At 36.5% G+C, this 27,868-nt stretch overlaps 4 protein-coding genes across 5 annotated transcripts; 2 read left to right on the forward strand and 2 right to left on the reverse strand.

Moving 5' to 3' along the window:
• Positions 1-2,249: 2,249 nt before the first annotated feature.
• LOC149933361 (uncharacterized) lies at positions 2,250-2,744 on the reverse strand. The gene has a single exon (XM_090157281.1). It carries the CDS (start codon positions 2,742-2,744, stop codon positions 2,250-2,252), a length of 495 nt encoding a protein of 164 aa, XP_090013407.1.
• Positions 2,745-8,767: 6,023 nt separating this feature from the next.
• BRWD3 (bromodomain and WD repeat-containing protein) lies at positions 8,768-18,868 on the forward strand. Its single transcript, XM_090156886.1, has 31 exons — positions 8,768-8,939; positions 9,100-9,158; positions 9,242-9,271; positions 9,339-9,398; positions 9,754-9,904; positions 10,196-10,300; positions 10,372-10,532; positions 10,596-10,817; positions 11,742-11,842; positions 12,174-12,244; positions 12,497-12,600; positions 12,665-12,804; positions 12,874-13,027; positions 13,081-13,215; positions 13,291-13,419; positions 13,476-13,701; positions 13,762-13,956; positions 14,221-14,486; positions 14,547-14,684; positions 14,747-14,838; positions 14,896-15,079; positions 15,144-15,362; positions 15,426-15,807; positions 15,876-16,146; positions 16,205-16,330; positions 16,408-16,729; positions 16,790-16,942; positions 17,014-17,138; positions 17,209-17,525; positions 17,603-17,716; positions 17,785-18,868. The coding sequence occupies exons 1-31, from the start codon at positions 8,894-8,896 to the stop codon at positions 18,654-18,656; spliced, it is 5,670 nt and encodes a 1,889-aa protein (XP_090013012.1). The 5' UTR covers positions 8,768-8,893; the 3' UTR covers positions 18,657-18,868.
• Positions 18,869-18,978: 110 nt separating this feature from the next.
• Positions 18,979-19,732, reverse strand: LOC149933363 (transmembrane protein 267). The gene is made up of 2 exons (XM_090156887.1): positions 19,361-19,732; positions 18,979-19,302 (listed from the first exon to the last, which is right to left on the reverse strand). Exons 1-2 carry the CDS (start codon positions 19,664-19,666, stop codon positions 18,979-18,981), a joined length of 630 nt encoding a protein of 209 aa, XP_090013013.1. The 5' UTR covers positions 19,667-19,732.
• A 1,599-nt stretch (positions 19,733-21,331) lies between these two features.
• On the forward strand, positions 21,332-27,648 carry LOC149933364 (uncharacterized). 2 transcript variants are annotated; one of them, XM_090155547.1, is made up of 8 exons: positions 21,332-21,511; positions 22,376-22,490; positions 22,563-22,618; positions 22,681-22,742; positions 22,830-22,954; positions 23,101-23,279; positions 25,707-25,861; positions 25,944-27,648. In XM_090155547.1, exons 2-8 carry the CDS (start codon positions 22,455-22,457, stop codon positions 27,431-27,433), a joined length of 2,103 nt encoding a protein of 700 aa, XP_090011673.1. In that variant the 5' UTR covers positions 21,332-21,511; positions 22,376-22,454; the 3' UTR covers positions 27,434-27,648. The 2 variants fall into 2 exon arrangements, with proteins under 2 accessions (XP_090011673.1, XP_090011674.1); XM_090155548.1 differs by lacking the exon at positions 21,332-21,511 and adding an exon at positions 21,564-21,793.
• The last annotated feature ends 220 nt before the right edge of the window (positions 27,649-27,868 follow it).

The following is a 27,868-nucleotide window of genomic DNA, read 5'->3' on the forward strand; positions in this document are numbered from 1 at the left end:
GCCCGGTATAAAATTTTAATTTTAATTTAATTAATTGAGACGAAACAATCGAGTTTAATTTATTCAGAATATTATAAATTAAGTAGTTACAACAGCGAGTTAGACTCACTAAAACAATGCACAATTGAATTTAACCCTTTTTACGCTACATGTTTATCAGTTGAATATAATACTAAGCAAATTTTAATGAAAGAAACATCTACAGATGGTATTTGTATTTTTCTCGCTTACGAAATACTTGCCGCATCTTTAACGCTCATTTTATTTCCACACTCGTAGACTTCCAGTTGACGTTGTGACATATACCGCATGAAAAAGACCAATGCCGTCCAATTTCCAATATCATATAATGACTCGCACACCCAGGAAATCATTGACTGTGTTAGAAATCGTAGATATCCAAATATCCACACCAAATATATTTACAAGAAGCAAAAACCTTACCATCAACAAAGCACAGAGAGCCACTTGACTAACCGCCAGCTCTTAAAGCAATAAACGGTAAATTATCGTCTTTGAATTAATAATACCCGTAACTAAATAACAAAAAAACTAACAAAGTGGACCACCCACAGGGTCTACCCTTTAACCCTCTTATCTCGGCGACTGCGCTAAAACAAGATTTAACCTTTAAAATTTCATTCGTAAAAAAAACCAGATTAGGCCTTCATAAATTCATTAATAAAAAAAGACTTTATTACCTATTATGCTTAAGATGCGAGTCTTAATTTCAGTGAACCTAAGCAGCTATCGGTGGTTCTGTGGTAGAGCGCTCGACTGCCAAGCTGAATGGCCTGGGTTCGAAACCTGGGTGGCGCATTTGTTTTTAATCAATAGAGAAACGCTAAATTAGAATTTCTTCGATGCAATAATTTCTATTTCAATTAAACCAAAATTTCGTACTCTATTAAATACGCTTCCGATAAAGCTGAAGGTCTAATTTTCAATAGGGCGTATCAAGTGTCGGTGGTTCTGTGGTAGAACGTCCGCCTGTCAAGCAGGAGGTCTCGGGTTCAAATCCCGCCCGATGCGATCGCAAATTGATACTAAGACGAATACCGTGTACAACTGGTGAAAACCCTGCCATTGGACGTTGAGAGGTAGCATAAGAAGAAGTTGGAGAGAAAACGCCCATACAAACACAACAGACTCAACATGCACAACCATCAGAACACAAACACAACAAATCCAACACTCATAAACATTACAAAAACGTAATACACCAAACCGTCACGACGGTGAGCGAAAAAATACCATCCCAACCAAACCGCAAATGAATCCGTTAACGCTCACCGTCACACGGTGGTTTTGCCAACCCTTCGAGAAACTGCGAACGCAGAGATCTCGAGAAACTGCGTACGCAATGATTACACTTTGCACCGAAAATGCGAACGCGTTCGCAGGCCTGACAGACAGACCCACAGACCCACAGACAGACACGGTGGTTGTATAACCCCTCCTAGGGGTTTTAGTTTCACTTTTTTTATATATCGATATATTTTTTATTTTTTTAAACCTATTTTGGTAACCAAATTCTACACTCCCGCCCGATGAGGCTTTAAAGACTCATAACTACAATAGTAATAAAGTTCAATTAATTTCCAAATTACATAACAAATTGATTGGTCTTCGGATGACTGTTCCTCTTGGAAGGGGAACTGAACAAGATCGGACCTTTGCAACTCTGTTCGGGATAGTACGGATTTGGTCATCTTCGCTAGGAATAGTACCTTCGATTCTTCCCAATTTCCAGACTTGATAAGGAAGCCTGTCATCCGGACTAAAACTACGTCGCCATCCTTCAGGGGTGTAAAGTCTTTGGGCTGCTTCACAGAATGTGCAGATTTTAGGTCTAGGATATACTCCTTCCGCCATATTCACCAGATGTGGTTCATGAGAGTCGACACGTCAGTTGGAAGAGAATATCCACGGTCTAGAGCTAGAAAATGTTTGGGAGTCAAGGGGTAACAGTCTTCAACATCTTCTTTGACATACGAAATCGGGCTCGAATTAATGATATTCTCAGCTTCCGTAAGAACGGTAGTTAGTTCTTCAAAGGACAACAAGGCTTTGCCCAACGTTTTCTTAAGTATAATTTGTATACTTTAAATAAGCGTTCCCACCATCCTCCCCACCAAGAGACTCGCTCTACGATATATTTCCAGGAAATTCCCTTCGAGCTAGAGAAGTCTGAAACCTTTTCACTCGTAAACGCTTGGAAAAATAATTGAGGTTCTCTTTCTGCTTTCCTAAATGTTTTGGCATTGTCGGAGTAGATTATTTGAGGCACTCTTCGTCTCACGACAAATCTTCGTAATGCTAGTAAGAAACTTTCGGCTGATAGATCCGATACCAATCGCTCTAACAACAGCGCAGGTAAAGAGCGCTATATACGATTTCTTGGTTCCAGGGTTACTTCTGTCTTTTATATATAAGGGTCCGTCAAAATCCATGCCCGTAGCGGAGAAAGGTGGAGTCTCAACTACTCGATCCCTTGGAAGTGGTGCAGTCTCTTCTTCGGATCGTTTTACTCTTAACCGTTTGCATACTAAACATTCGTTGATGATGTGTTTGACCTTCCGTCTACATTTTAGGATCCGGTACTGATCTCGTAGGCTTGCAAGTGTTGTACCCATTCCGGAGTGTAAAAGTCGTTCGTGTTCTTGCTTGATGAGCAATTCGGAAAAGCGATGGCTGTCAGGTAGTATTGTTGGATGTTTCTGTGCATATGAGAATTCGGACATCTGTAATCGACCTCCAACTCTTAGGGCTTAGTCTTCATCGAGAAAAGGTTTATACTGGGCAATTTTTGAATTCGCAGATAGTGGTCGTCCATTTTTTATATCTTGCATCTCCGAATAATATTCGGTCAGCTGAACTTGCATGATCCAATGCAATTTAGCTTAATTGTTTGAGTTCTTCAGTCTTCAGTGAGTTCTGTTTTCGATCTATGGCGCTTGACTTTAAGTTTCTAATGAAACGTAGGACAGTAACTGTAAGTCGTATCAGTGTTGCTATCTTGCTAAACTTCATGATATCCAGAATGGGCTCCGTAGCTTTGACGGAGGCCACCATTTGAACTGTGGCTTTGTAACAGTTGCGTACCGCTTGTTCAGCTTGTACCATATTGCGTCCTTCCACCAGAGTGTATTATTGATAAGCGCTCGGACTTCTAATCTTCTCGTTAATAGGTCTGCCCTTTCGGAGGCCCGGGCCCGGGGTACTTTTGCCCCGCTTACCCCCCCCCCCCCCCTCTAACGCCGGCCCTGGTGGAAGCATTCGCTTACGCGGTTAACTTTTTTGGGGATAATTAAATTTCTCGGAATTTTAATTTGACTTTTTAAGGAATCAAGGTCGAAATTAAACCTATCGTATGTGTTACAATGTGTTAGGATATCGATTTCGATTAGGAAGTTCTCATAGTTAGGGTCAGACGCCATGATACCTTTATATAAACCAGAGATTTATATTAGTCGTATTTTCATTACAGAAATAAATTTGTCTATTAATTCGAAATAGGTGGATCTCATTTGGTCTATTAGGGTATTGGCTTCAGTTTCCCTGGTCGCCGTTGTACTTGTCACCACACTATGTTTTAATCTCCTGTTAGGGATAATTATACGTTTCCGTAAAGCTAATGGTTCGCTCTTACGGTCAGGTACTGCAATAAAAGCCTATTCCGCGATTTAAGTAGCTTCTTCCCAAATATAATCAAAGCGTTCAGAGTTTCTACACTCTTTTAAGGTCTTGACAGTAGCTTGGCAACGGCTTCCGTAAAAATATCTTTGGAACTTTGTAAGTATTCCGACAGGGAATTTGTTAACCCTAATATTTCGTCTAATGCAACGACTAATATTAAGTTGTTAAAGTTATGTAATTGGGATACAGTAGCGGCGCTAAGGGTGGGCTGAAGTGGGCTTTAGCCCCCGTGCATTTCTGAGAGGGGCCACATATTTATATTAAAAGGGCCACATATTCATAATTAAGAGGCCTCATATTTTAATTTATGAATTTTCATTATCTCTAGAAATTTGTTTTATTGCGAAGAAACGTTTTTCTGGAAAAAATCTTTCAAAATCAATTTGTTTACTCAAAAAGGTAATAGACCATAAACATATAGATTCGGGAGGAAGGTAGCGGAAATTGAGAGAAAGTTGAAAAGAAAGGGGCTTAGGGGAATTTACGGAAATATCCCATGTATGCACGTGTCCCCTCCAGGTCAGATACAAGGTCAATAGGGGGTCCAAAAAACGCGACGAGAGCCGCAACAATAAAACGACCTTGCTCTTCTCGCTTCCTAGAAAATTTTGGGTTTTTTCGATTTCACCACTTTTGCGAAATATGGTCAATCCAAGGTTCCCACTAAGGGCCACAAAATTCTTAGGGGCCACAAAATAATTAGCCCACCTGTGAAAAAACCTTAGCGCCGCTACTGTTGGGATACATACCCACGACAATCGCCAGCCCCGTCGGGTTTTCCGTTTTCAATCAGATTCTTTAAAGATAAAACTACAGAATCGAGTCTGTTTCTAAAATAGTGAATCCCCCTTTTTTTTGCTCCACCATCGAGTGTCTCAGCTTTGTGGAATTTTTAGTATATCGTAGCGTCGATGTTTTTGGGAGTTTCCACAATATTAACTTCTAATGAACGAATTGCTTTGAAAGTTGTAAATGGCTTTTACCAAACCAAGTAGTTCCCTAACTGTCGATATTTTGGAGCAACAGTCAACCAAAACTAAATTTAAGCGGTGAGCGTAGCACTGAACGTACGGACAATGTTGTTATATTGTGGTGTACTTTAGCATAATCGAAGTGTTGTTAGACTGGTGTGTATATAATGTAAGGTAGGCGTTGATGGCAACTATGTAGGAGAGCAGACCTTCAGTAGACGTTCAACTGAACAGTAATACCCCAGTTGCTCGCTCATTAATAACTTGAAAACTTTAAATTAACTTAAGACTAATAAATTATTTATTACTTTTCATTAAGTCAGTAGTTATTATTCCACCAATTTACAATATGGTAGCAGAGCGTGGTTATTGACGTAAGCAAGGTTGAAAAAGCCCAGCGTATCATTTCAAGTTCCAAGGTCAAGGTCATCATCCACGTTTTCCCAATATGGCGGCAGGCGGATCGATGATGTATGGACAATGTATTAGTAAGCTGAATACAACGAATTATAAATCATGGAAATTTGAAATAGAAATGCTGTTAAGGCAGCAGGGCTATTGGGGAATTGTCACTGGGACTGAACAGGCACCTGTGTCCACTGCCACTACACCGGCATCTCAAGGGGCTGTAGATAGATTTAATGAAAGGGACTCGAAGGCCTTTGCTTGTATTGCTTCCAATATAGCAACAGAACTAAGAAGTCTTATAGTGGAAGCTACAACTACGGTTGAAGTATGGGTAGCGCTAGCAAGTGTTTTTGAACCCAAGTCTCGTGCAAGGATAGCTGCATTGAGAAAGCAATTCTTTAGTACTACTTATGATTCAGGGGAAGGCATGACAGAGTTTATTGGCCGTTTATATACGGTAAGGAACGAATTAGAAAATGCTGGGAAAAATGTTAGAGACGAAGAGGTATCTTATCAGTTAATAGGGTCTCTACCCGAATCATATAACGCACTAGCAAAACAAATCTATCAGTATGGAGATTCTGATTTTAAACCTGAAATAATTAAGAATGCGCTGTTGGCAGAATATGGCAGGCAGGTAGCCCAACAGCAGAATCCCGGAAGTATGTCTAATGCATTAGTAGTGAAGCATAATGTGCAGCCCAAAGATATAAATAAAAATGAAAATACAAGGTTCTTTAAAGGGAAATGCTTTAATTGTGGAAGGTATGGGCATTGCGCAGCAGACTATAAAAATAAGAAAGGGAAAAGCCAGTCCAAAGGAAAAGATAAAAAGAACAATTCCGGAAATGGGAATAGTGCTGGTATGTTTGCAACAACGTTTTATACAGCAAACACCACTGAAGAGTGGGTGATAGACACAGGTGTGACACACCATTTTTGTAATCAGAGAGAATGGTTTCACACCTATGAACCTTGTGAGATAACTGATGTTTCTGTAGGTGAAGGGAAAACTAAGGCCGAAGGCCGAGGTTCATTATGGCTAGAAGTTCATTGTGAAGGGAAAATCAATTATATCAATTTACAAAATGTCATTTACACACCGGGAATGCGCAAAAATTTGTTATCAGGAAGGTGTATGGATGAAGCAGGATGGAGAGGCATATTTGAAAAGTCAAAATTAATCGGTTATTTTCCTCAGGGGAATATCGCTTTTGAAGCAGTGTTAAAAGACAAATTTTATTCACTTGAGACCAAGGTACTCGTTATTGGTCCTCCAGACAACGAAATGGAAGCGCTTTCTTCATCTGGTGTTGGAAAACCACTTCATGAAATCATACTTTGGCATTTACGGATTTGAAATATATGGCAAATCACAGCATGTTGGATGGTCTAGATCCACTTACAGGGACATTGGACTCATGTATCCCATGTATATATGTTCGATTCATTTACTTGGAAAAAGGCTCTGAGTCTTGTAGTCAAGCGTGCGTCTAAAAGAGCTCCAGTCAGGCCCGTCTTAAGACGTTTTGGGGCCCTGGGCTAAATTATTTCTTAAAACCTTTGTGATTCCCAACGGTCAGCCTTTGTGTGTCCGTTGTTTAAATTCTGCTATACAATAATCAAACCAAAACTTTTAATTTCAAAAGTATAACATAGGCCTACTGAAAATAAGATTTTTACTGGCAGTGACTCGCTGTTAGGTTTTAGAAATTGTAGGTACCGTATGATACGCGACGTAAATAAAAGATACATAATATTAAATGAGCATAAACAATATTTCACCAACTAAAACCTTATACCTAGAGTAGAGGCTGTATGGCTGGCCTTTAAGGGGGCCCCAAAACTGGCTGGGGGCCCTGGGCTGTAGCCCATTTAGCCCATGCCTTAAGACGGCCTTGTGACGGCGCAATAACGTGTCCAAAACTAGTCGGGTCTAATATTTATTTGTTTTAAATAAACTTTTCTTGTGCACTTTTTAATGTCGTGGTCTTTGTCTTTTTAATTAGTGTATTAGCACAAGTAGCTAGTATTATTTTAATTATTTAAAATATAGTTATAACATAGTTATAACATCGTGGGGATTGGGTACTTAAATGTCCGTGACATCTTGTTTATTGGACTATTATGTATCATTGCTACGGTCCTGCTTGTCGCCCCAGCAACTTATATTAACCGGACACTCCAACAGAGAAGCTAAAAATATTCAGGCTACTAATGGATATTATTTCGTGCAACTTTGTTTCGATTCCCCCGGGCTTATTTTAAGAATAATTGATTTTTGTTCCCTAATTTCGACCCCCCCTACAACATTTCAAAACTGATTATTCAACCACAAGCTCAAAAACGTTTCCTAAATAACCCCATCAACTTGGTTGTATGTCCAGAGTAAAGGCGTTGACGAAATTATCGTATTAATTATCTTTGCTGCTTACTTGACTTTTTTAACGTACATTTTAGCTTGTTAGATATTTTCTCTAATATAACGAGAGGCTATTAATTTAAGCTGGAATCCATAAGTAGCGTTATGGATACCTGATTTAAGGGAAACAAGAACCGGCCTCTTTACCACTACTTGTCTGAACTAATTTTCCTATACTGTAATTAATGTCTGAAACGCCTTTGCCTTTGAAATGTTAACTATCACCAAAAGTAAATAGACGTAAACCGAAAGCCTCAAATTTTAACCTTGTTCCCCCTAAATCAGAGATTCAAGTCCCTAGTTTCGTCCACCCTAAGAGCTCCAACCAATCAGAAAACTCCTCATAGTTTGAAATTTGGGTGGCAATTTTGGGAAAGTAGTGTCAGACGATACTCTCTGGTGGGATTTTGCGTAAGCTTTCTGTTTCGTCTTTTTGGTGCCCCAACTAGACTAAGTATCCCGCCTCGAAGAGGATATAGGCACAGCGGGTAGGAGATAAAGTAGTTTCTCACATTACGTGCTTTAGGTTCAAATTAGACTTTCGGTTTACGTCTATTTAATTTTTCTATCAGTAGCTATTTATTTTAGTAAATTAGCATACCAAATAGTTTAATCGTACCACGGTACTATTTTAATGTTTATCTGCGTTAACTTATTTTTCTTGTTGCGTTGCCAGTGTACTACTTTTTGTAACGATGCTTGTACAAAAGCTATGCTGGGTTCATGACCAGTTTTTCACTACTTTATAAATATGACAAGTTGGCAAGCCAAAATATACCTCTCCTCGGAATAGTTTTTAATTTTCAGTGAAGCGTAACTGTATCCGTGGTTCTGCGGTAGAACGCTCACCTGTCGTTCAAGAGGGCTCGGGTTCGAATCCCGGCCGTTTAAAGAATTGTACTTCACCCAATGACAAAAAGAGGGCGCTTTTGGAAAAACCTTTTCCTTGATTCTAAGAAACTGCGTACGCAGTGATTACCCTTTGCCCCGAAAATGCGAACGCGTTCGCAGGCCTGACAGACAGACAGACTCGGTGGTTGTATAACCCCTCCTAGGGTACAAAGTCCCCTCGGAGGGGTAAAAATGTGTAAATGAAGTACTTCTTTCTTCCATAGATAAATACTTATTATTATTTATCTATGTTTCTTCTGAATAGTTTCTATTTTTTTTTTTCGGTGCTCTAAAAGTGAAATCTTTATCTGGCAGCACTAGTTAAATTCATTAGTCCATAGTTGAAGTCTACTATATGGCTCGTGGTAAATTCTAAAGACGAGGCTAAATAGCGTTCTCGAATTTTTGTATGATGAAATTTAAGATTATTTCAAAAGATAATTATGTTTTGCATATCGAGAGTTTGGCTTAAATTTACCTTAACTATAATTTGACGTTTAAAATGCCTGGAAAAAATTCCAATAACCGGAATTCTTCTATTGAGTCAGGTTAGTCATAATAAATTTCATAACAATGAGAAGTCTTCGTAGGCCTAGCTAGCCTAGTCTGTTTTCATTATGATGTCCCCCCATTTTAATAAGTTGTTGATTTATTTTATTAGGCCTAGGCAGTAGATTAAATATTAATGACTTTCTTGTAATTTTTCAGAATTGTACTTTTTGATTGCCAAGTTTTTAGAAAGTGGACCATGTCACCACAGTGCAGAGGTATTTAAAATTGATCCAAAAACTACGACTAGACTGTTTTATCTTGATTTACAAATTTTTAATTCCTTATTTCTCTATTTTAGGTTTTGCGATCCGAAATTGAAAAATTTAAGGTAATTTTCTTTTTATCTTTTATTTTAATATTTAATCAGTATAACAAATCTCATCTTTACATTGCAGTTGATGCCAAAACGTCTTGATTGGCTAGGAAATGAGCATGATAGATCTTTTGCGGATTTGGTAAATATATTATTAGCAAATTATTATTTTGCTATTAGGCATTACAAACATCAGCTTAATTTAAGAAAGTTATTATTTCAAAAACATAATTTGTATCCTTTTGTACTAATTATTGCTGAAGGAGAACACTAAAGATTAATCTTGATTTTAAAGTTATTCAATATTATTATTATTATAGCAATTGTTTATTTTCTTATAGAATACGTTTTTCAGTTTGTTCCATAAACTTATCAATATATGTATAAAGTTAGAGCTATCCTTAAAAAAATGAGGTTTTTGATTATGGGCGCTTGATTATTGAAATTTTGAACTGTTTCATCTCTGGATTCATGTAATGCACCATAAATTGTCATAGGAACGCAGTTGCCCACACATTCGTCCCGGCCATCTGTTGCATATATGTTCAAACATTGGACCAATATTAGACAGAGAAATCCCCCCAAATGTTGCTGGTATTCAATCTCTGCTTGGAGCTGGTAGACAATCATTGCTTCGAAAGAAAGAAGGTAAAATAAAAGGTCTATTTGTTACCTTATTTTCAAAACCTAGTAAAATTTACTTAAGTGTATTTGTTTTATTGAGTTTTTGAAAAGAGTATTTCATCCTTCATTTATATTAGAAATATTGTAAATATTGCCTGTAAAGGTACAATTTCAATGTTATAAATGGTTTCCAGTTTTAAAAAGTATCGTAATTTTTTTGTGTTATTTTTTTCTTAAATACCTGGTTTTAGAACTGAGATAGCAAATTTAATTTTCACAGGCTTTTATATTAATACTTTTTGTATTTTACTATAGATTTTCAAAAGCCAAGATTATTGTTTACTTCCCTAATAACCCAGCGACATGGAGTTCCGATTCAACCTCCTCTCAATTGTCAATCTAATTTTCCTCCAAACATTAGTAATCAACACACATTTTATCTTTCTGACATTATTTTTTTACCACTGCTGTAAAGTGCCTTTTTTGCATAGCCCAAGTTCTTATTGCCAGAGAACAAACTGGTTTTTCACGTCGATCTCACACACTATCAACAAAGTTCTATGGACGTCAGCAAATGTATCGAAGGCTTCTCGGCCACCTGTCTTCTGTTTATTGTGTTTTGTTTGACAGAACGGGACAATACATATTCACTGTAAAGGATTTTTCCTGCATGTACAAATAAGTTCTGGCTTATAATTTTTGTTTTTTTGTTTAGGGTGCTGATGATCTCCTAGTCAAAATCTGGAGTGCCAAAGATGGAAGGCTTCTGGCCACCCTTCGAGGGCACTCTGCTGAAATAACAGACATGGCTGTTAACTATGAAAATACCTTGTTAGCGGCGGGCAGTTGTGATAAAATTATTAGAGTTTGGTGTCTTAGAACTTTAGCACCAGTCGCTGTCTTAGTTGGACATACTGGAATCGTTACCTCATTGCAGGTTTGAGATTTTATCTATATCATAAGTAACATAAAAACTAGTGTTGGGCCCAAACCGATATGAAATCGGTATCGGTCACCGATATCGCGATTTTCCCGATTAATCGGTTCGCGTCTAAAATACCGATTTTACCCGATTTTTTCCGATTATTTAAAACTGATTTTCTTAAAGTCGGGGTAGATGGCGCCACTAACCTTGACCGTTTGAAGTTCAAACTTCAGTTGCGGCATGGAGAAATGGGGTGGAGGAAGAGATGGCGTTGAAAATCGGTAACATTAGTATTGGACCATTGATAATGAATTGTAAAATCGGTATCGGTGAAATATCGGTATTAGTGGACATCGGCAAAAAAACGGTATCGGTATCGGTTGAAACATGAAATCGGTATCGGAATCGGTTAAATTACGATATCGGCCAACCCTAATAAAAACCATAAGAATGACGCTTATAGGTCTCATATAGAGTAGTGTCAGTGCTACATCACCCATGCTTTTTCCTATAGAGAAAAAAACGTGCCTAAAATGGTGGCCATGGCCAAAGCTATGAGGTGATACTACTCTATTTCAAAAATGCATAATTATTTTGCCAAAATGTGTTTTCATATTGAAAGTATTTTAAATTTTACAAGCTTTTTGCCTCATATTTATTCTTAAATTAAAATTAATAAAAATGCTTACATTTTGTTTGCTCGAATAAACTTAAACTTAAGTAAAACATTAAATGTTCAAATATATGTATATTTAATTTGTTTTATGTAAGTTTAAATTTATTCATGCAAACACTACTAAAATAGTTAAGATATTTTCTGATGTCACTGTGAAGAAATGTAGCTAAAAACCAACTACCCAATGTCATACAAATCGCTATTATGTTACTTATGTCTATTATAAATGATGTGAAATTTATTGTATTTTATTCTTTTAGTTTTGCCCTTATGCAAGGGGTGACAAACGATATCTTATTTCTACTGGAAATGACGGGTGTGTATGTTTCTGGCAATGGAGCATACGATCCAGTAGTTTTAAGTAAGACTTTCCATTCTTTAAATCTTTTTTTTGCAATTTTTTAATTTTTGTCTAATTCTAATTTGTTCAGTTTCATTAACAATACCACCATCTATCTGTTTCAAAAATTTAGCACTGAATATGTAAAATTAGTCTTGGGGAAAAGTTCCATCTTAGCCAATTGCGGTAAAAGAAAAGTGCTTGTCAAAACTATTGAAATTGACTGTACTAGTGTTATTTGAAAATACCTTTACATTATTGAAACTGGCAAATTTATGAATTGGGTGTAATTTATTTTTTTAATTTGATCTAATTTTAATTTATCAATTTGGTCTGACTTTTTCCATTTCAGTCCGAAACCTTTAAAATTCACGGAACGTAATAGAGCGGGTGCTCAGATGGTTTGCTCATCTTTTAGTCCTGGTTTGTTATTATTTTTCTTTGAATGATGTTTTTAGTAGTGATGGGCCAAAACTGATGTGATATCGGTATCAGCTACTGATATCGCGATTTTCCTGATTAATCAGTTCACGTATCAATTGCCGATAAAAATCGGTTAGATATTGGTACCGGTAATTATTTCCCAATTCTCCAATATCAGTATCGGAATTGGTTAAATTACGATATCAGCCATACTAGTTGTGTTAATTTCTCTAAAAAGTAAAATGTTTGTAGGTGGTATATTTCTGGCAACTGGTAGTACCGACCATCATGTTCGCGTTTATAATATTTTAGGCGTAAATGGTCCAGAAAAGATTTGCGAATTGGAACTGCATGCAGTAAGCTTTAGTCAGTATGCATACGTGCATTGGAATCTTTTTTAATATATTTGTATTTACGTAGGATCGAGTGGACAGTCTTCAGTTTAGTAGCAACTCTTGTAGGTTTATTACTGGAAGCAAAGATGGCACTGCCATGATTTGGGAATATTACAGGCAAAATTGGTCAACAATTCAATTGAAAATGTCTTCTAAATTACCGGGGTAATTATTATTGTACTTTAATTCTTTGAAAACCTTTTCATCATGTACGAATAATTTTTAATTTCCAAGTACACCGAGTGACGGAGATGAAGATTCCAAACAGAAATTCAAAGTGACCATGGTTGGCTGGAGCTCTGATGATTCTTTCGTTTTTACGGCGGTCAATGATCACTCGATAAAAGTTTGGAATTCATATACCGGCCAGCTAATTCATGTTTTAGTGGTATGTTTCTGGGAAATTTATTATTTTAAGAGTTAATTATACACTCTTTCTAGGGCCACGAGGATGAGATATTTGTTCTTGAAGCGAATCCGGCAGATCCTCGTATACTTCTGAGCGGAGGACATGATGGAAGAATAATTTTATGGGATGCTATGGCTGGAACAATTATTAAAAGTTTCTTTAATGTTGTAAGTATCGTAAAAAAAATTATCTTGGATAAGTCAAAAAGTTAACTCAATGTTCACTTCTATTAATTATTCAAGATCGAAGGACAAGGTCACGGTGCTGTATTTGATTGTAAATTTTCTCCTGATGGCATGATTTTTGCCTCGACGGATTCTCACGGTCATATGAGTATTTTCGGATTTGGTACTAATGACAATTACAAGAAGGTGATTTTATTCAACTTGTTTTATACAAACTATTACTTACTTAAGTTATGTTAAAGGTTCCTGAAGAACAATATTTTCACACTGATTATCGGCCACTAATCAGAGATTCCAACCATCATGTTCTGGATGAACAAACCCAGTGCGCTCCTCATTTGATGCCCCCGCCTTTTCTGGTTGATATTGATGGAAATCCGTACACTCCTAATCTTCAAAGACTTGTACCAGGCAGAGAAAACTGCTGCGATTCTCAACTTGTTCCTTATATTGCTGTTTTTGCTGATGGTACTGAATATTGTAATCACTTAAATTTCCCTTTTCATACTTTTTTCAACCAAATATTAGGTGATACGGAAATACTGGAGCCGGTTCGTCCCAATGAAGGGGACAATCACCGTCCAACTATAGATGATATGATTGTTAGGCTTCAACAAGAACAAGGAGCTATTCCTGTGAATGGAAATGCTGGCGCTAGTCCACAAGATCATGGTGAACGTGGGCCTTTGTCTCCGCGGGGCTCAGTTCACAGACATCCTCCTGGTATGTTCTGAATTGCTCTTTGCTAGCAACTCCTGATGTAGTGAGAGGTGATAAAATTTATTGGGACTCAGTGAAGAGTAAATTTAGATATTGTGGTTGAAATCATGAAAAATAAATAATGCGCACAAGGGTGTAATATATGAGAAAAACAACATTTTGAAAAAATACTTCCAGGCGATAAAGCAAAGCCATTATCCATTAATTTTTATCTGCATAAAATTTTAACCACCACCTAATGAATTGTAATTGTAATGGTTATTACAGGCCATAGTCCGGGTCATAGCCGAGTGGGGATGCGGAGAGATGGTGATATTGAAGGGGTCAGGCAGTCTTTAGGCAATTGGCAATCCAGAGGACCAGGTGGTGCTCAACAAGCAGAAACTCCTGTTTGGATGAAAAGGGTGGTGGTGAAGACCTTTAACCCAGCTGCTATAAAACAAAACCAACTTAGAAGACAGATTTTGGGAGACCAAGAGCTGGCTCATTACAACAAAGAGAAGAAAAAGCGGGCCATACAGGAATCAAGAGATGTAAGAAATTTTTAAATGGTTTTTATTTGAAATTCCATAAATTTCGTTTTTTTGGAAAAGCCCTCTTTGTATAAAAAGTCTGCGGAACAAACAAAGCCAAAGAAGAGAAAAAATGAACCAAAACTCCAAAGAAGATCAAATAGAACAAGAGGAGCCAAGGCTAATGGAAGAGCCCATGTCTTTGGTGAAGAATTTGAGGTAAGAAAAACGTACTGTTGTTTTTGAGTTTTCATTAATTTTTAAATGGTTACTGTCATTAGGATCCAGACGAAATTAGCCTAAGTGCTACTGATAGTTCTGCAAGTGTAGATAATGGAGAACCTTGGGATGACAGTTCGGAAAATAGTGAAAGGTGAGTATTTTATATTATAAATTCTAGTGACAAAGGTATTAAAAATACTTTTTTCAGTGATTCTGGAGAATATTCAGATTGGACCGCTGAAGCAGGGGTTAGTGTTGAATCATCGCCCAAACCTTATCGATCTAGTTACAGAAAGAAGGGCAGGTCCAGCGAAGAAGACGATAGATCCAGAGTTGAGCATGAAGGGGAAAGACAAAGGAGTAGAAGAGAAGCGAAAAAAGCTGCTCAAAGAGTCAGTATATGCATAAATATATATTATTGTGTTATTATTAATATTGCTATTATTTGTCCTTTAGCGTTCTACAAATGGCATACTTAATGAACTACCTCCAGAGTACCGTCCACCAGAATGGCTAACCGGCGTTGTACCTCATAGAGCTCCTTATGTACCTCAAATTGGAGACGAAGTGGTTTATTTTCGACAGGGACATCAACTTTACGCTCAGGCAGTTAAAAGGTCAAAGGTGTACGATATTAACTTGAAAAATCAACCTTGGAAAATATTAAATTTAAGAGTAAGTTTATCATAACCTTATTTTTGGCTATATTTTTCTTTAATTTCATGATGTTTTTATAAGGAACAAGAAATACTGAAAATAGTTAACATAAACTACGAAATTTGTCCACCGCGGCTTTGTTGTCTTACTGTGTCCATCATAGATCCGTCTTCTGGCTTGTCAAACACGGATGAATTTGTGATTCGTTATCATGACATGCCAGATGTCATTGACTTCATGGTTTTGCGCCAAGTGTATAACCAATCAGTGGCTCATAAGTGGAAAGCCAGTGATAGGTTTAGGTCTCTGATTGACAATGCTTGGTGGCTCGGGCGCATTGAAGAACAAACTCCATTGCACATAGACTTTCCTGATTCAATGTTCCAATGTTTTTCCTGTTTATGGGATAATGGAGAAATTGAAAAAATGAGCCCTTGGGATTTTGACCCTGTAGATGAAGAACGTATGTACTTCTTGACCTTTTACTTACATAAACTTTGTACCATTTTTTTTTAATTCTTTATGTTGAAGGTTTCCCTACGGTAATTGGTGGAAGTGTAGAGGTAACCCGAGAAGAACAACTGAAAATGATGTATATTCCCGACGAACTTGAATGGCCAACGTCGCGTGATGAGGAATGTGACAGATTAGTTCGTGGTATAGAAGTTGTTATGAAGCTCCCGTTTGGCAAACTGTTTGCCACACCTGTTGACTTAAATGTATATCCAAACTACGCCATGATTATCGAATTTCCAGTTGATCTCAGTATGATTAAAGCAAGGCTACAAAACAGATACTACAGGTGGTTTTCAATTGAAGTATTAATGGAAATTGGCATTTTAATATTTTTCCTTTGGCAGGAGAGTTGAAGCCGTCAAGTTTGACATAAAATTTATTGAAAGAAATGCCAGAAAATTCAACGAACCTCGTTGTGAAATCATAAAGCAAGCTAAACTAGTGAACGAAATTATCCAAGGCTACATCGAGTAATTGTACTTTTTTTTCTTTCTCTAAACTATTATGTGTAATCAAACTAATCATAAATAATTTTTGGTTCTTGTAGCAATCACTCGTGTGAAGATATAATGCAACTCTATAGCAAAATAATGGAATATAGACAATCCCGATCAACAGAATCTGATTCCGAAGCTACTACATCAGCGGGAGCTAGTAGCAGTTTTGCCGCTGAAGAAATGGCCGAGAGGAGATCAAGCCGAAAGAGAGCCAAAATTACTCGGGAGAATCAAAACAAAAGAAGGCGTCTGGAAACTCAACAATACACCTCATCCTCTTGGAAATCTCACTGTTTGAGCTTCTTAGAACTAATAGTTGAATGTGAAGATTCAACTCCATTCAGAAGTCCTGTAAGCTTACTGGATTATCCTGTAAGTATCTAATGTTGGAAAGACTTTCTTTACGTACTATAATTAATCTTTGGTTTTTAGGATTATAGAGATATCATTGACCACCCAATGGATTTGAGTACTGTTAAAGAAAAGCTACAAATAAATCAGTATCGAAGTCCTGTGGAATTCTGTAAAGACATGAGATTGATTTTTCAAAATTCAAGAAACTATAACACTAACAAAAAGTCTAGGGTGAATATTAATAATTATTGGTATTTTATTTAAAATTTATGGACAAAAGTTAAACCTTCTCTTCTTAAAAGATATATTCAATGACCATTCGCTTATCGGCTATGTTTGAGGAACAAATAAGGGGTATTGTTAGTGACTGGAGGTCAGCTGTGAAGTATGAGGAAAAGCTGAAAAATAATCAGTATGTTAGTAACAGGTGAGTCGCATTCTTTACACACTAAAAAGTTTATGCAATCAAGAAGTTTGACTTAAGCTTTGCTTATTAGGAGAAGGCCAGTTGCTGGTGCAGAATTGATTCCTTCCTTGAAACCTAAAAATAAAGTTTCCTGGTCTTCCTCCTCAAAAATGTCCATGAAAAGAAATGGACATTCAAGATCCAAACGTAACGGGAGGACGTCCTCAGCTAGTCATCACAATGACAATGAGTCATCCTCCGTTGTGCGCAAGAAGCTACTAATCAAGTCTCCTATTAGACATTCATCCTCTAACATTGCTAGAAGGCGAACCAATCACAGAGTAGTGGCCCAGCTCTCAGACTCTTCCGATGCCAGTTTGACCTCCAGACCGTTCAGAAATGGTATAGGTAAGCTGGTTGCTTTAAATGTTTCTCCTCTGTGAAGGTTCTATTGTAATTTTCCCACCTCTCAAAAATTATTTAAGTGCCAAAGAAGAAAAAATCGTCGAGTGACGAAGGTGATAATCAAGAGGATAAAAGGAAAAAAGTCAGTAGGTCAACAAATTCGCAGATTGAACTAAAGAAAAGGATTAAAAGGGGTAAAGTATTTTTTATGTAAGATATATTTTACAAATTCTGAGTGATAATTCCCCAACCTTTTTTAAAGCTATTTCAATGACAAATGGAGTTCTTCGTAATCCTGGAAGAAGGAAAAGAACGGTGGTGAACTACAGAGAGTTAGACGAAGGAATCGATCACGAATTAGATGATGAGGAAGATGATTATAGGTTAGTAAAAACTAGAAGCTATCGCAAAAACACCGAGAGTGAAACGGAAGTGAGCAGCAATGAGCCTAGTAATTCTGGGAGCAGGAGGTCTCCTAAGTTAAAAACTAAGCTGGCAGTCAAGAAAAAAGGCAAATATGCTAATCAAGTGAAACATGAAACTAGATTTAATTTAAGGAATAGCTCAAGAAACAATACAGGTAGTAGTGGAGAAACTAGCTCCAGTAGTCACAGTGATGCTGATAAAACTGAAGTGTCGGAAGCCTCAAATTCAAGTGTCGATAACTCGACTTCGAGAAAATCAGCCAGGTTAATGAAAGCAGTCACTCTGGATAAACAACTCAGGAGTTCTGTTTCCTCCCTAACGTCTAGTTCGGTTAATAATTCAGACTCGAAAAACTCTTCAAACTCGGAAAGTTATTCTGACGAAGATGGTAGTATGCGGCGTTCCTCTAGAACATCAACTCAAAACAACACTCGGGCTACCCGGAGTGCCTTACATCCCAATATGATTAGGGTGGAGTTGAAGCCACCCTCCAAACTAGGGCGTATGCAAACGAGAAATCGCGGACAAAGGACGGTACTGTATCAGGAAGATAGTGATTACGAATACGAGGATCGCAATGGAAGCCGCAGAGTTGTTGAAGCGGGGTCTAGCAGTAGTTCTGGTAGCACTGGAGATAATGACAATAATGATGATATAATTATTAAACGTAAAGGATCTAAACGGGCTAGAGTAATCTTTTCAGAATGATGGCAAAATTATTCTTTTATGTCCTGAAATAAATAGTTGTAAATTACTCAAGTCATATTGATAATGTTCATTCCTTCTTTTCCCCCAAAAGTTAAAACTATTTAAATTGAAGAAAGAAGTATGTAAATTAAAATAATAGACATCAATCATCTTTTGAATATTTTATTTCTATTCAGAAAAAAAGTGCATTTTTTTATTTACTGTCAATTATGTCGTTATTGGTAACAAGGTTCTCAAAACAGTTTTCATTGTAATATTTAAAAATTCATCACCATTTGTGTGTCTTGTGTTTGTATAATAAGGAACTATTAAATAATTCTCTTCATATAATGATTGAATCACTGGCTTTTCGAACATTTTTAAGTGTCAGAGTGTAGCAAACATAAGGTAGAGTAAGAGCGACAGCCAAATAAACACTTAACGTAATAGGTAGGTCACTTGATGTAGGTTTGAAAGGGTTTAAATATAAGCCCCTTCTAAGAGCATCACGAAAATGATGTGTAATTATTGCAATTAACAGACAGAAACTTAATTTATATAAATAATCATTATGTAGAATGTAATTTATAATCAAAATTATAACTGGTATAGAAACCATAAGCGAGGTGCAATGCAAAATTGGTCTTCGAGTAAGAGATGTGGCTGCCTATAAGAAAGACCTTTATCAGAATCGTGGTTAAAAAGGCCGTTACATTTTGGTTTACCTTTAAACTGAAACTTTTGGCCGCAATGAAATGGTCCACATCAATCAAACACGCCAAAAATCCCGATAATATTGGCCAAAAAAATACAACTCTTACGCGAAAATATTCTGTCATGTTCTTTTGATCGATTAGCACGCAGTAAACTAACATGCACAAAAAAGCTGTAACGCCATGAATTAAATTATCAAATAAAGCTCTTAAAAATATTTGTTTTTGTATTTTTGATAACAGCCTATTATTAGGGAAGAGGTCTGCAATCGCAATTACAAATATTTGTATCAAATGTAACAAAATAGTTTGAATCATGACCGAGTAATTAAAATTTCAAGAAAACAGTTGCTACTATTTTGTTCATAAGGCCAGCAAATAGCGTTTAGCTATTCACTTTTAGTTTTAAAGAATGGTTTTTAAAATAAACACTTAGGTTTTTGGTAGGAAATCTCGTTACGCGGTTGTAGCGTAGTAGCACGGCCAAAGTTGGCCGTGGTAGTAGAAAGCAGACTTTGGAAATAGTGTAATTTTTTACGGGGGACCTGCGGGCTCCCGACCCCCCTTAAGTTTATTTTTATTGAGAGCCACTGGCCCAAGCGGGGGGGGGGGGAGATCATAGAAATCTCATAGGTAACTAGAATGCTGCCGTGTAACTGGCAAATGGGCCAAACGCCGTGGCAGACGATTGCCAGATCTCAGCCAATCAGAGCTCAAAGGGTGGTTCTGCGAACTGGCGTCAAGCTCGGCCGTAGGCGGCAGCATTCTAGTTACCTATGAGATTTCTATGGGTGACAGCTAGCAGAAACGCGTAATTTCTGCAGGCTAACCTTAAAAGGCGCTATCTATCGGTAAGAAAGCTCGTGTTATCGTCGCGAGAGCCATTGTCTCCTGCTTTAAAATGATACTAAAAGTCACCAACAGATGGTGTCTAAAGACTACGGCCTGCGGAAAGGTCAAGCACTTAGTACTAAAATGCTATGAGAGCTCGCGCTCTTGGTCACGTCAAGGATCCTATATGTTAGAAGGATAGGTAGCCCTCCGGCCATCCCGTATTTTCAAAACGCCGGCAGCGCCGTCGATATTAAGAGAGCCTCTAAACGCGGGATGTCTTGTTTCTATTCCCTCAAGGACAAATTTTGGCGGTGCTTCTTCCATGTTTTGTCCTTGACGGGATCTAAAGACGGATTCTCTATCGCGCATGACCCACCGACGGCGCTGCCATTTTTCGTCCCTCGCCTCATATCCTTCTAACATATAGGATCCTTGGTCACGTGCCTTCCTCGGTGTCTGCTAGGTGTCAATTCCGTATTTTATGTTAGGCTTAGACGCCCCGAAATTTATCTAGACTTTTATATACATTTATTATATCTATGGTATACATTCTTTTACGAAGTCGGCCATTTCATTACAGGCCTAATTTAAAATAGTACAGGCAAGGGCGCCTGCACGTGCTCATCAGCTCGAGATGTCAGGTGCACTTGACCGCTTGAAGCGGCCTTGCATGCACTATTTGAAATCAGAGAGGTTTAGAGGTTTATTTAAGCCGTACCAGAGTACACCCCTTAGAATCAGGGCGGCTCCAAATGGAGCACAGCAAGTAATTACAAAGCAACTATAAAAATTTAACAAAAATAAACTATAAATATAAGGACCGTATCTATATATAAGGACCTGTAATAAAATGGCAGCCCTCACAAATAAGGATATAAAAGAGTGTATTGTCAATAGTTTTCGGTTGCGAATTCTCTTTTCGCTTAGAAGGGCTATATAACGAAGTGTAGCGTTAAATCTTATAAAGTTACGTTTTTTACAATAATTTTTGTTGGCCTTTTTTTATTTTTTCTTGTTAGTTAATGATTAATAACAAATTATATATAAAGATTTCCATAGAATGGATGCTTTCATCATGCTTTCATGGAGATAATCAAACTTTCCTATTTCCTAAGGGATTCGTATTTGATAAGCGGCAACACTGCATAATGCATTCATTCGCGAAAGTCGGAAACTTACTAGATACTATTTATCTTGATCTCTAATTGTCTATAGTTTGTTTATTTAACACAAAATCCTCGAATATTAATTTAAATTTAAGTCTAATTAGTTTATTTATATTTTTTCGATCGGATTACGCAATTTCTTTACAATTCTACTAAGCCTGAGGTAAGTTATTTTTTCTATTTTTTTGTCGGGCCTTGGTATTGCGGCTAAGCGAAGAAAAATCCGACTTCAAAACTGCGGCTTCGCACAGCATGGTTTATCTGGGGCCCTTTCGTTAAAAAAAGAAGTTCAACGATAGCCAAGGGTTAGGACTGGTAAATCTAAATTTGATAATTTAAATGATTGGGTAGATTTGGGATTAATATAAAATACTATAACACTGACACCTTACAATTCAGTACATAATCTTGGCTGCACACTGAAAAGTAACCACTTACTAATAATGTTAGCAAGTATAACAAACATTTTGACTGAGACTTAGGCCCAACTGATATTTTGACCTTTTAATGTACTACCAATCTCTGTAGTTGTATTTCAAGAGTCAGTTTTTAACTAATTGGTGGTTTGCCTTTTTTGTTTGTAAAATAAGTATTATTTAGACCATCATTGATCAGGTAGTAAATTGTGTATCAATTCAATTTATTACATCATAAACAATGATGCTCAGTTTGGGATCTGATCCCTTTTGTTGAATGTCCGCATTACGTTTCTAGTGAAAATATATGTCAATGATTTAAACAGAGTTTATTTGAACCTAATAATATTAGGTGACATGGCTCTCGGTAGTATCAGGGAAATTTGTTTTCTGTATTTTATATGAACCATGTTTAATGTTAATTGGGGTGTTCTTTGATTCACAAACCTTAAAGTTTCTGTAGTGAGTCTAATAGAAATCTTTAAAGTTGGTGGTTTGAAAATATTTGTAAACTTGGCTGGTCTTACTAATGGCCAAAAGTTTTCATCAGTAAATGATTTAACTTAAAATTGATTTAGTCTCTGCTTTAGAGATAACTATTTTATTTTTAGACGTAAAAATTCATCCATCCCTAAAAATGCGAAGTTTCTTTGTGGTGTGACTTTGGACGATTTTATTATCGTATCAACCATGACAACTATAGACGTTAGCCCTCATGTGAAGAGGGTAAGTTGTAAATTGTCCTGAGCTGAAGTGTCAAAAATTATGAAGTTATACATTTTTTTGCATATAATGTAGGTATGCCTCCAAAAAGAAGAACTAGAGCTCTTGTCAAAAGAGGATCTAATAAAGCAGTAAGCAGCAAAGAAATTTCCTTGTTTTTTTTATACTGAACTTGCTCTTAAAATTGTTTAAGGTGGCTGATACAGGAAAAGTACATTAACTCACTCGAGCTTAAATCTGGAGATGTTGAAAATTGTACATAATTATTATATTTAAAAAAAATATATTAAAGTATTTTATTTCTTTATTTTGATATTTATTTATTTTTAAATACCAAATTAGCGGAACTTGTAAGCTTGAGAGAGTCCGAGGAGAAACTCAAACAGCAACAATTGGAAGCCACACGAAGGGAAAACATTTTAGTCATGCGTCTCACTACTAAGGAACAAGAAATGCAAGAATACGCTGTAAGATATATTTTGTTCACCTCTAATTATTATGACTATGGAAATTATCCTTTATACTAGCTTAGCTTATAGTTTTTTCTTATTTTTTTCCAATTACTTAAGCCTTTGCTATTCTTTAAAGCATTTTTTTATTTGGTTCCAAACAGAGCCAAATTCAGGAGCTGAAACAGAGTCAAGTACCAACGGTTGCGCAATTGAGGACTGCCCTTCTAGACCCAGCGGTCAACTTGGTCTTTGAAAGAATGCGTAAGGAAGTGGACACCTTGAAAGCTCGTCTGGAGGAAACTCAGAATGAACTAAGCGCTTGGAAATTCACTCCTGACAGGTGCGATGAGCTTTATCGGGCAACCCCTTCTAACACTCTGGAACATTGCTCGTACTGTTATTTACGGCTTGTCCTTTTCAAGAATTTAAGACTGAACTATATTTTTAAGTATTTTCCTCTAGACATTTTCAGTATACGGTAAACGATTTAATCCCATTATCATTTATAGAAGTACTAAAGCATCGCGCGAAAAAAAGTCTTTTGGTACATTTTCGAGGGAAAGACACGATCGACATTTAATTTATCGAGTCCATCAGTGGTGAAACTGAGAGACATACATACTTTTTAATAACTTAGTCAAAAAACCAAGATCTGAAAGAATGCCGAAACCATCCACGAAAATTGCTTTTAAAAACTTGCGGCTATTTTGGGCATTAAAAAAGCAAACTACTGTACTGAACTCGAAAACTACAAAATAACTTTTTAAAAACTAGTGGAAAGGTATAAAAACTTCACTGATTTAATTTTTAATGTGATGCTCTTGCTACCCTATAGATTCAACGTTGGTTATAATCAATATTTAAATGTTTCGTCTGAAGCTCAGTTTTAAGCAAAGTGGTGTAACAAGGCCAGAATTTGGTTTTCTCCTTAGTTCATAAAACATGGTTTGAAGTTACAATTTACCTCAGGAAGATAAAAAGTTTGGGCTTGTTGATAATTTGTTTTTAAGCCTATACTTCTACTATTGGTATATTGATTTATTGTCTTAAATGGACGAATGATTGGGTAGATTAAGTTGTGCAACAAATTGTCTTTAAGCAGGAAGTTACTGTTAAAAGAAGCATTTTGGTTCCAGTCAAACGCCTTTCAAATTTAGTATTTACTTCCAAGATCTTAATTCTACATATAAATCAAACATCTCTAGTGCTTAAAATAGTAGTGGTGATTTTATACCGAAGTATATAATAGCTTTTTACCCATCTGGAATATAAAAATGAAACGTGTACCTTTGCAGTCTCGAGGTAGTTCTGGTGGGTGTTAATTTTCTGGAAAATTATGGAAGCATCATGGCTCAAAATGTATCACTTATTTAACTCTACCTGATTATGAACAATAAAAAAATTAAATTGCCTAGGGGTATTTACTTATGAACTGTAAAAGTTTTAGAATGTGTTTTTGCCCCCATAATGTTTCCTCCAAAAATGTACTTTAAAACATCAGCTTGTGAAGGTACATGTTTGAGATGAAAATATCAGAAATATATTATATACTTTTATTATTTTAATTAAAGAGATATAGTTGCGGTTTTCTAGTGCTAAGGGGTACTCTTTAGTAAATTATAACTAATTAACTATTGAGAAAATAAAATTGTCCAAAATATTTTAGCACCAGAGGAGAATGATTTCAATATGTTAAAAATTTAATTTTACAATTGTAAGTGCTGAAATAAAAGCGTTTTTCTGGAATAGTGCCTTCCCCCTTAAGTGGTTGATAGTTTCTTTTATGGCATAAGGTCGAGCTAAACCACTCAAATATATTGTACTCCATACAATATATAGAATGATAATTTTTAAATCCAAGTCTTAATGGTAGTATTCTTCCACTGTATAATTGGTTACAATATATTGGATTGGTAATTATTCTTAATGTACATTATAGCACCTAAGTTTTTAAATTAAGTCGGCCTCTTTGTTTTCATTGGTGGGGGTGAACGATATATTAAACATAACAAAATCTAGTTTGGTAGTACTAATACATTGGAAAATTCAGTAGAATTAAGTATTCCATTTTTAAACCAACGTTAAAATATGCATGATGGTTGTAGATTAAATCAAAAAGGCTTAAAAGTGTAAATCACCTCTTAATTGTTCACAAGTTTGAGGGTTTTTATTTAAAGATAATTTAGTTGTAAAATGGTTTATGGTATTAGAATAAGGACAAAAGGATGTAATATTTTGATTTTCTTTGAATTCTATTTGATTGTTTAGAAAAATGTCTTCCTTTATATTCTTAAGAATTTCTGAAAAAAAATTTTTATTGGGTTAATTTTTATTTCTCAGAGGGTGTTTTTTTTTGCTATCACAATTTTAAATTTAAATTAAATAAACATAGTGTAGGGAAATGGTTGGTCTTGAGATTGAGAAAGGTATAAAAGGCAAAGAGTTAACGAATTGGGGGAAAACTAAGCTTTAATGAGGCAAATAGGCCATCCAGGCAATAAAACTTCTTAAGACTAACAAAACCATTTGAAAAAAACTGATTTTTTCTTCCAAGGAGGTTAATTTGAAATCTTTTTAGATATAATATAGTTTGGGGGGGGGATTTATTCGTTTGATAACATTCCAGATTCTTAAGAACTGTAAATATGTTGTCTTAGGGTGTTTATATAATCTTCTAAAAGAGTTATTGTTTCATTTGGTTTCAATTATTTTTCTTGTAATATTTGACTGATACCCTACTAGCAGTTTTTACTTTCCCTTTGTTTAGTAACACTGGAAAGCGTCTTATGGCTAAATGTAGATCCCTCTACCAAGAAAATGAAGAACTTGGAAAAATGATTTCTGCGGGAAGATTGGCCAAGCTTGAAGGTGATTTAGCTTTGCAGAGAAATTTCAGCGAAGAAATGAAGAAAAGCCAGACTGGTACTGACGGTTTTCTTAGCTACGCACGCAACTGGTTTTTGCTTAGTTTTAAGGGGAGTTTTGGTTTCTACTTTGTTGTTAGAATTGGACGAGTTCCTTCAAGAGCTTGATGAGGATGTAGAAGGTATGCAGAGTACCATAATTTACCTTCAACAGAATCTAAGAGAGGCGAAAGAGCAGCTAAAAAAACTTCAAGTGGAAAATGAAATACTTCTGCATAAATCTAATACTTCAAACTGTGAATCGGTTGAAAGCACTCTAAATTTGGTAAAGCCGGTTAACAATGACCTTAATACCAATTCCACTATTGCAAACCACAAATCTAGTAGAAATTTGGAGGAAAACTCTCATGCCAATACTATAATTAGTTCCGCCAACAGTACACCTACTGGTGTAGAGACCTTAGCAACTCCGGACCTGACTGATGAGATTAAGAAGCCAGAGCCTTCTAATGTTTTAAGTATGAAGTCTCCGAAAAGTCCAGAAGAGAAAATACTGGATGACCATGAAACTGCCATGAGAACGATACAAACCCCTCATTCAGTTTTAACAACTCTGAAACGTTCAGATACACCAGATCTTGTATCTCCTGAACCTTGTAGCGATAAAGATTTAGTGGAGCAACCTCCCGCTGTTAGTGTTATGTCAACAGTTGGTGTAGATAAACCCCCAAATTCAGTCCAAGAAAATGGGTTGAAACAAGGCGTTATTTGTTACGGACACCAGTCATTAAGAGTAGGAAGCCCATCCATTGAATATAAACGTGACACACTGCCACTTATTATTGAAAATCCGAGAAGTCCAGTTGATGAATTAGCTGCCCAATTAACTATTAATAATCAATACAAGGTGGAATCTGAGGGAATTAGAACAGAACCTGAAATATCCGAGACTAAGAAAGCCATGGAATCCTTTCCTTTAGATCTTGTTAAAAAACCTGAATTTATGCTGAACCACAATCCTATTAGTAGCGTAGTTGTGAGCACTAATGTAATCACGAGTAAACCTCTGAATTCACTTGAACAACTTCCAACGAACCTTGTATTGTGCGAGAGCAGTAACGTTATAGCGTCAGCTAGTTCGAAGGAAGAACCAACAGCCATTATTGTGCCGAAACTGAGACTCTTGGCAACTGTACAAAATGTGGAATCAACATTGTCAGCCACTTCACCTTCACCACCACAGTCACCTGTAAATCCTGCAGTTGTAGTATCGACCGAGACGAAAAAAAGAACTCTAGATATGGAAAATGACGATGACAATGGGGATAGCCCTTCGGACATTACTTTACCTAGCTCAAAAAGGCAAAGGTTAATCTCTGAACCACTAACCTTGAATAGCACAGCCAAGTTGAAAACTGAACTATCCTCTTCTCCACCGATTGATAAACGCATGTTGATGGTGGATATTGACACTGAAGTCCAAGTAGCTCAGACATTGGCTTGCTGGGCAGTAGCCAGTAGTAAAGAAAGAACTCGCGCCAAATCCCCTATTAACGATCAAAGGGTGTCTGGTATGATTGGGAATGGTGATTTTGTTGAGGGCTCAAATTTGGAGGAAGGGCAAATGTGAACTCTTAATTTTTAGCAAACCCCTTAATTCGCAAAATTTTATTCATAATTCCATTATCCCAAGTAAACAAGTTATATGGATACATTTTCACGAGTACCATTCTCATTTTTCATTCATTATATCATGTAATACAGTATGTAAGATTTAGGTATGGTATACAATGTAATTGTCATTTTTGAGAGCTTTATTTCCTGCTTTGTTTTGAATAAATAATGGTTAAAATAGTCATTCAAGTCTCGTTTCACTTAACTTTATTACATTTTCGGTTTACAAGCTACTTAGAGGCCAACACGATGCGTTCATAACTGCTGTACTTCATTTGACAGCTCAAGTTCGTGCCATTTGCGTGCTCGGATTTGTTCCGATCAATTTTCGATTGTTCCATCTAGGAGCAACAAACACAACACCCCACACAAGGAGGACGCAACCCTTCAA

This window comes from Leiobunum rupestre, chromosome 8 (assembly GCF_980474605.1).
Source record: "Leiobunum rupestre chromosome 8, qqLeiRupe1.1.hap1, whole genome shotgun sequence".
NCBI lineage: Eukaryota > Metazoa > Arthropoda > Arachnida > Opiliones > Sclerosomatidae > Leiobunum > Leiobunum rupestre.

Excerpts from the sequence above, each read along its gene's own strand:
- LOC149933361 (XM_090157281.1), bottom strand. The coding sequence starts at position 2,744 with ATGTCCGAATTCTCATATGCACAGAAACATCCAACAATACTACCTGAC.
- BRWD3 (XM_090156886.1), top strand. The coding sequence starts at position 8,894 with ATGCCTGGAAAAAATTCCAATAACCGGAATTCTTCTATTGAGTCAG. Across the intron at positions 8,940-9,099 it reads GAATTCTTCTATTGAGTCAG|AATTGTACTTTTTGATTGCC; the intron begins GTTAGTCATAAT and ends GTAATTTTTCAG. Across the intron at positions 15,363-15,425 it reads GGAAAATATTAAATTTAAGA|GAACAAGAAATACTGAAAAT; the intron begins GTAAGTTTATCA and ends TGTTTTTATAAG.
- LOC149933363 (XM_090156887.1), bottom strand. The coding sequence starts at position 19,666 with ATGATTCAAACTATTTTGTTACATTTGATACAAATATTTGTAATTGCG. Across the intron at positions 19,303-19,360 it reads CCAAAAGTTTCAGTTTAAAG|GCAGCCACATCTCTTACTCG; the intron begins GTAAACCAAAAT and ends TCTTTCTTATAG.
- LOC149933364 (XM_090155547.1), top strand. The coding sequence starts at position 22,455 with ATGACAACTATAGACGTTAGCCCTCATGTGAAGAGG. Across the intron at positions 22,491-22,562 it reads TTAGCCCTCATGTGAAGAGG|GTATGCCTCCAAAAAGAAGA; the intron begins GTAAGTTGTAAA and ends CATATAATGTAG. Across the intron at positions 23,280-25,706 it reads TGGAAATTCACTCCTGACAG|TAACACTGGAAAGCGTCTTA; the intron begins GTGCGATGAGCT and ends CCCTTTGTTTAG.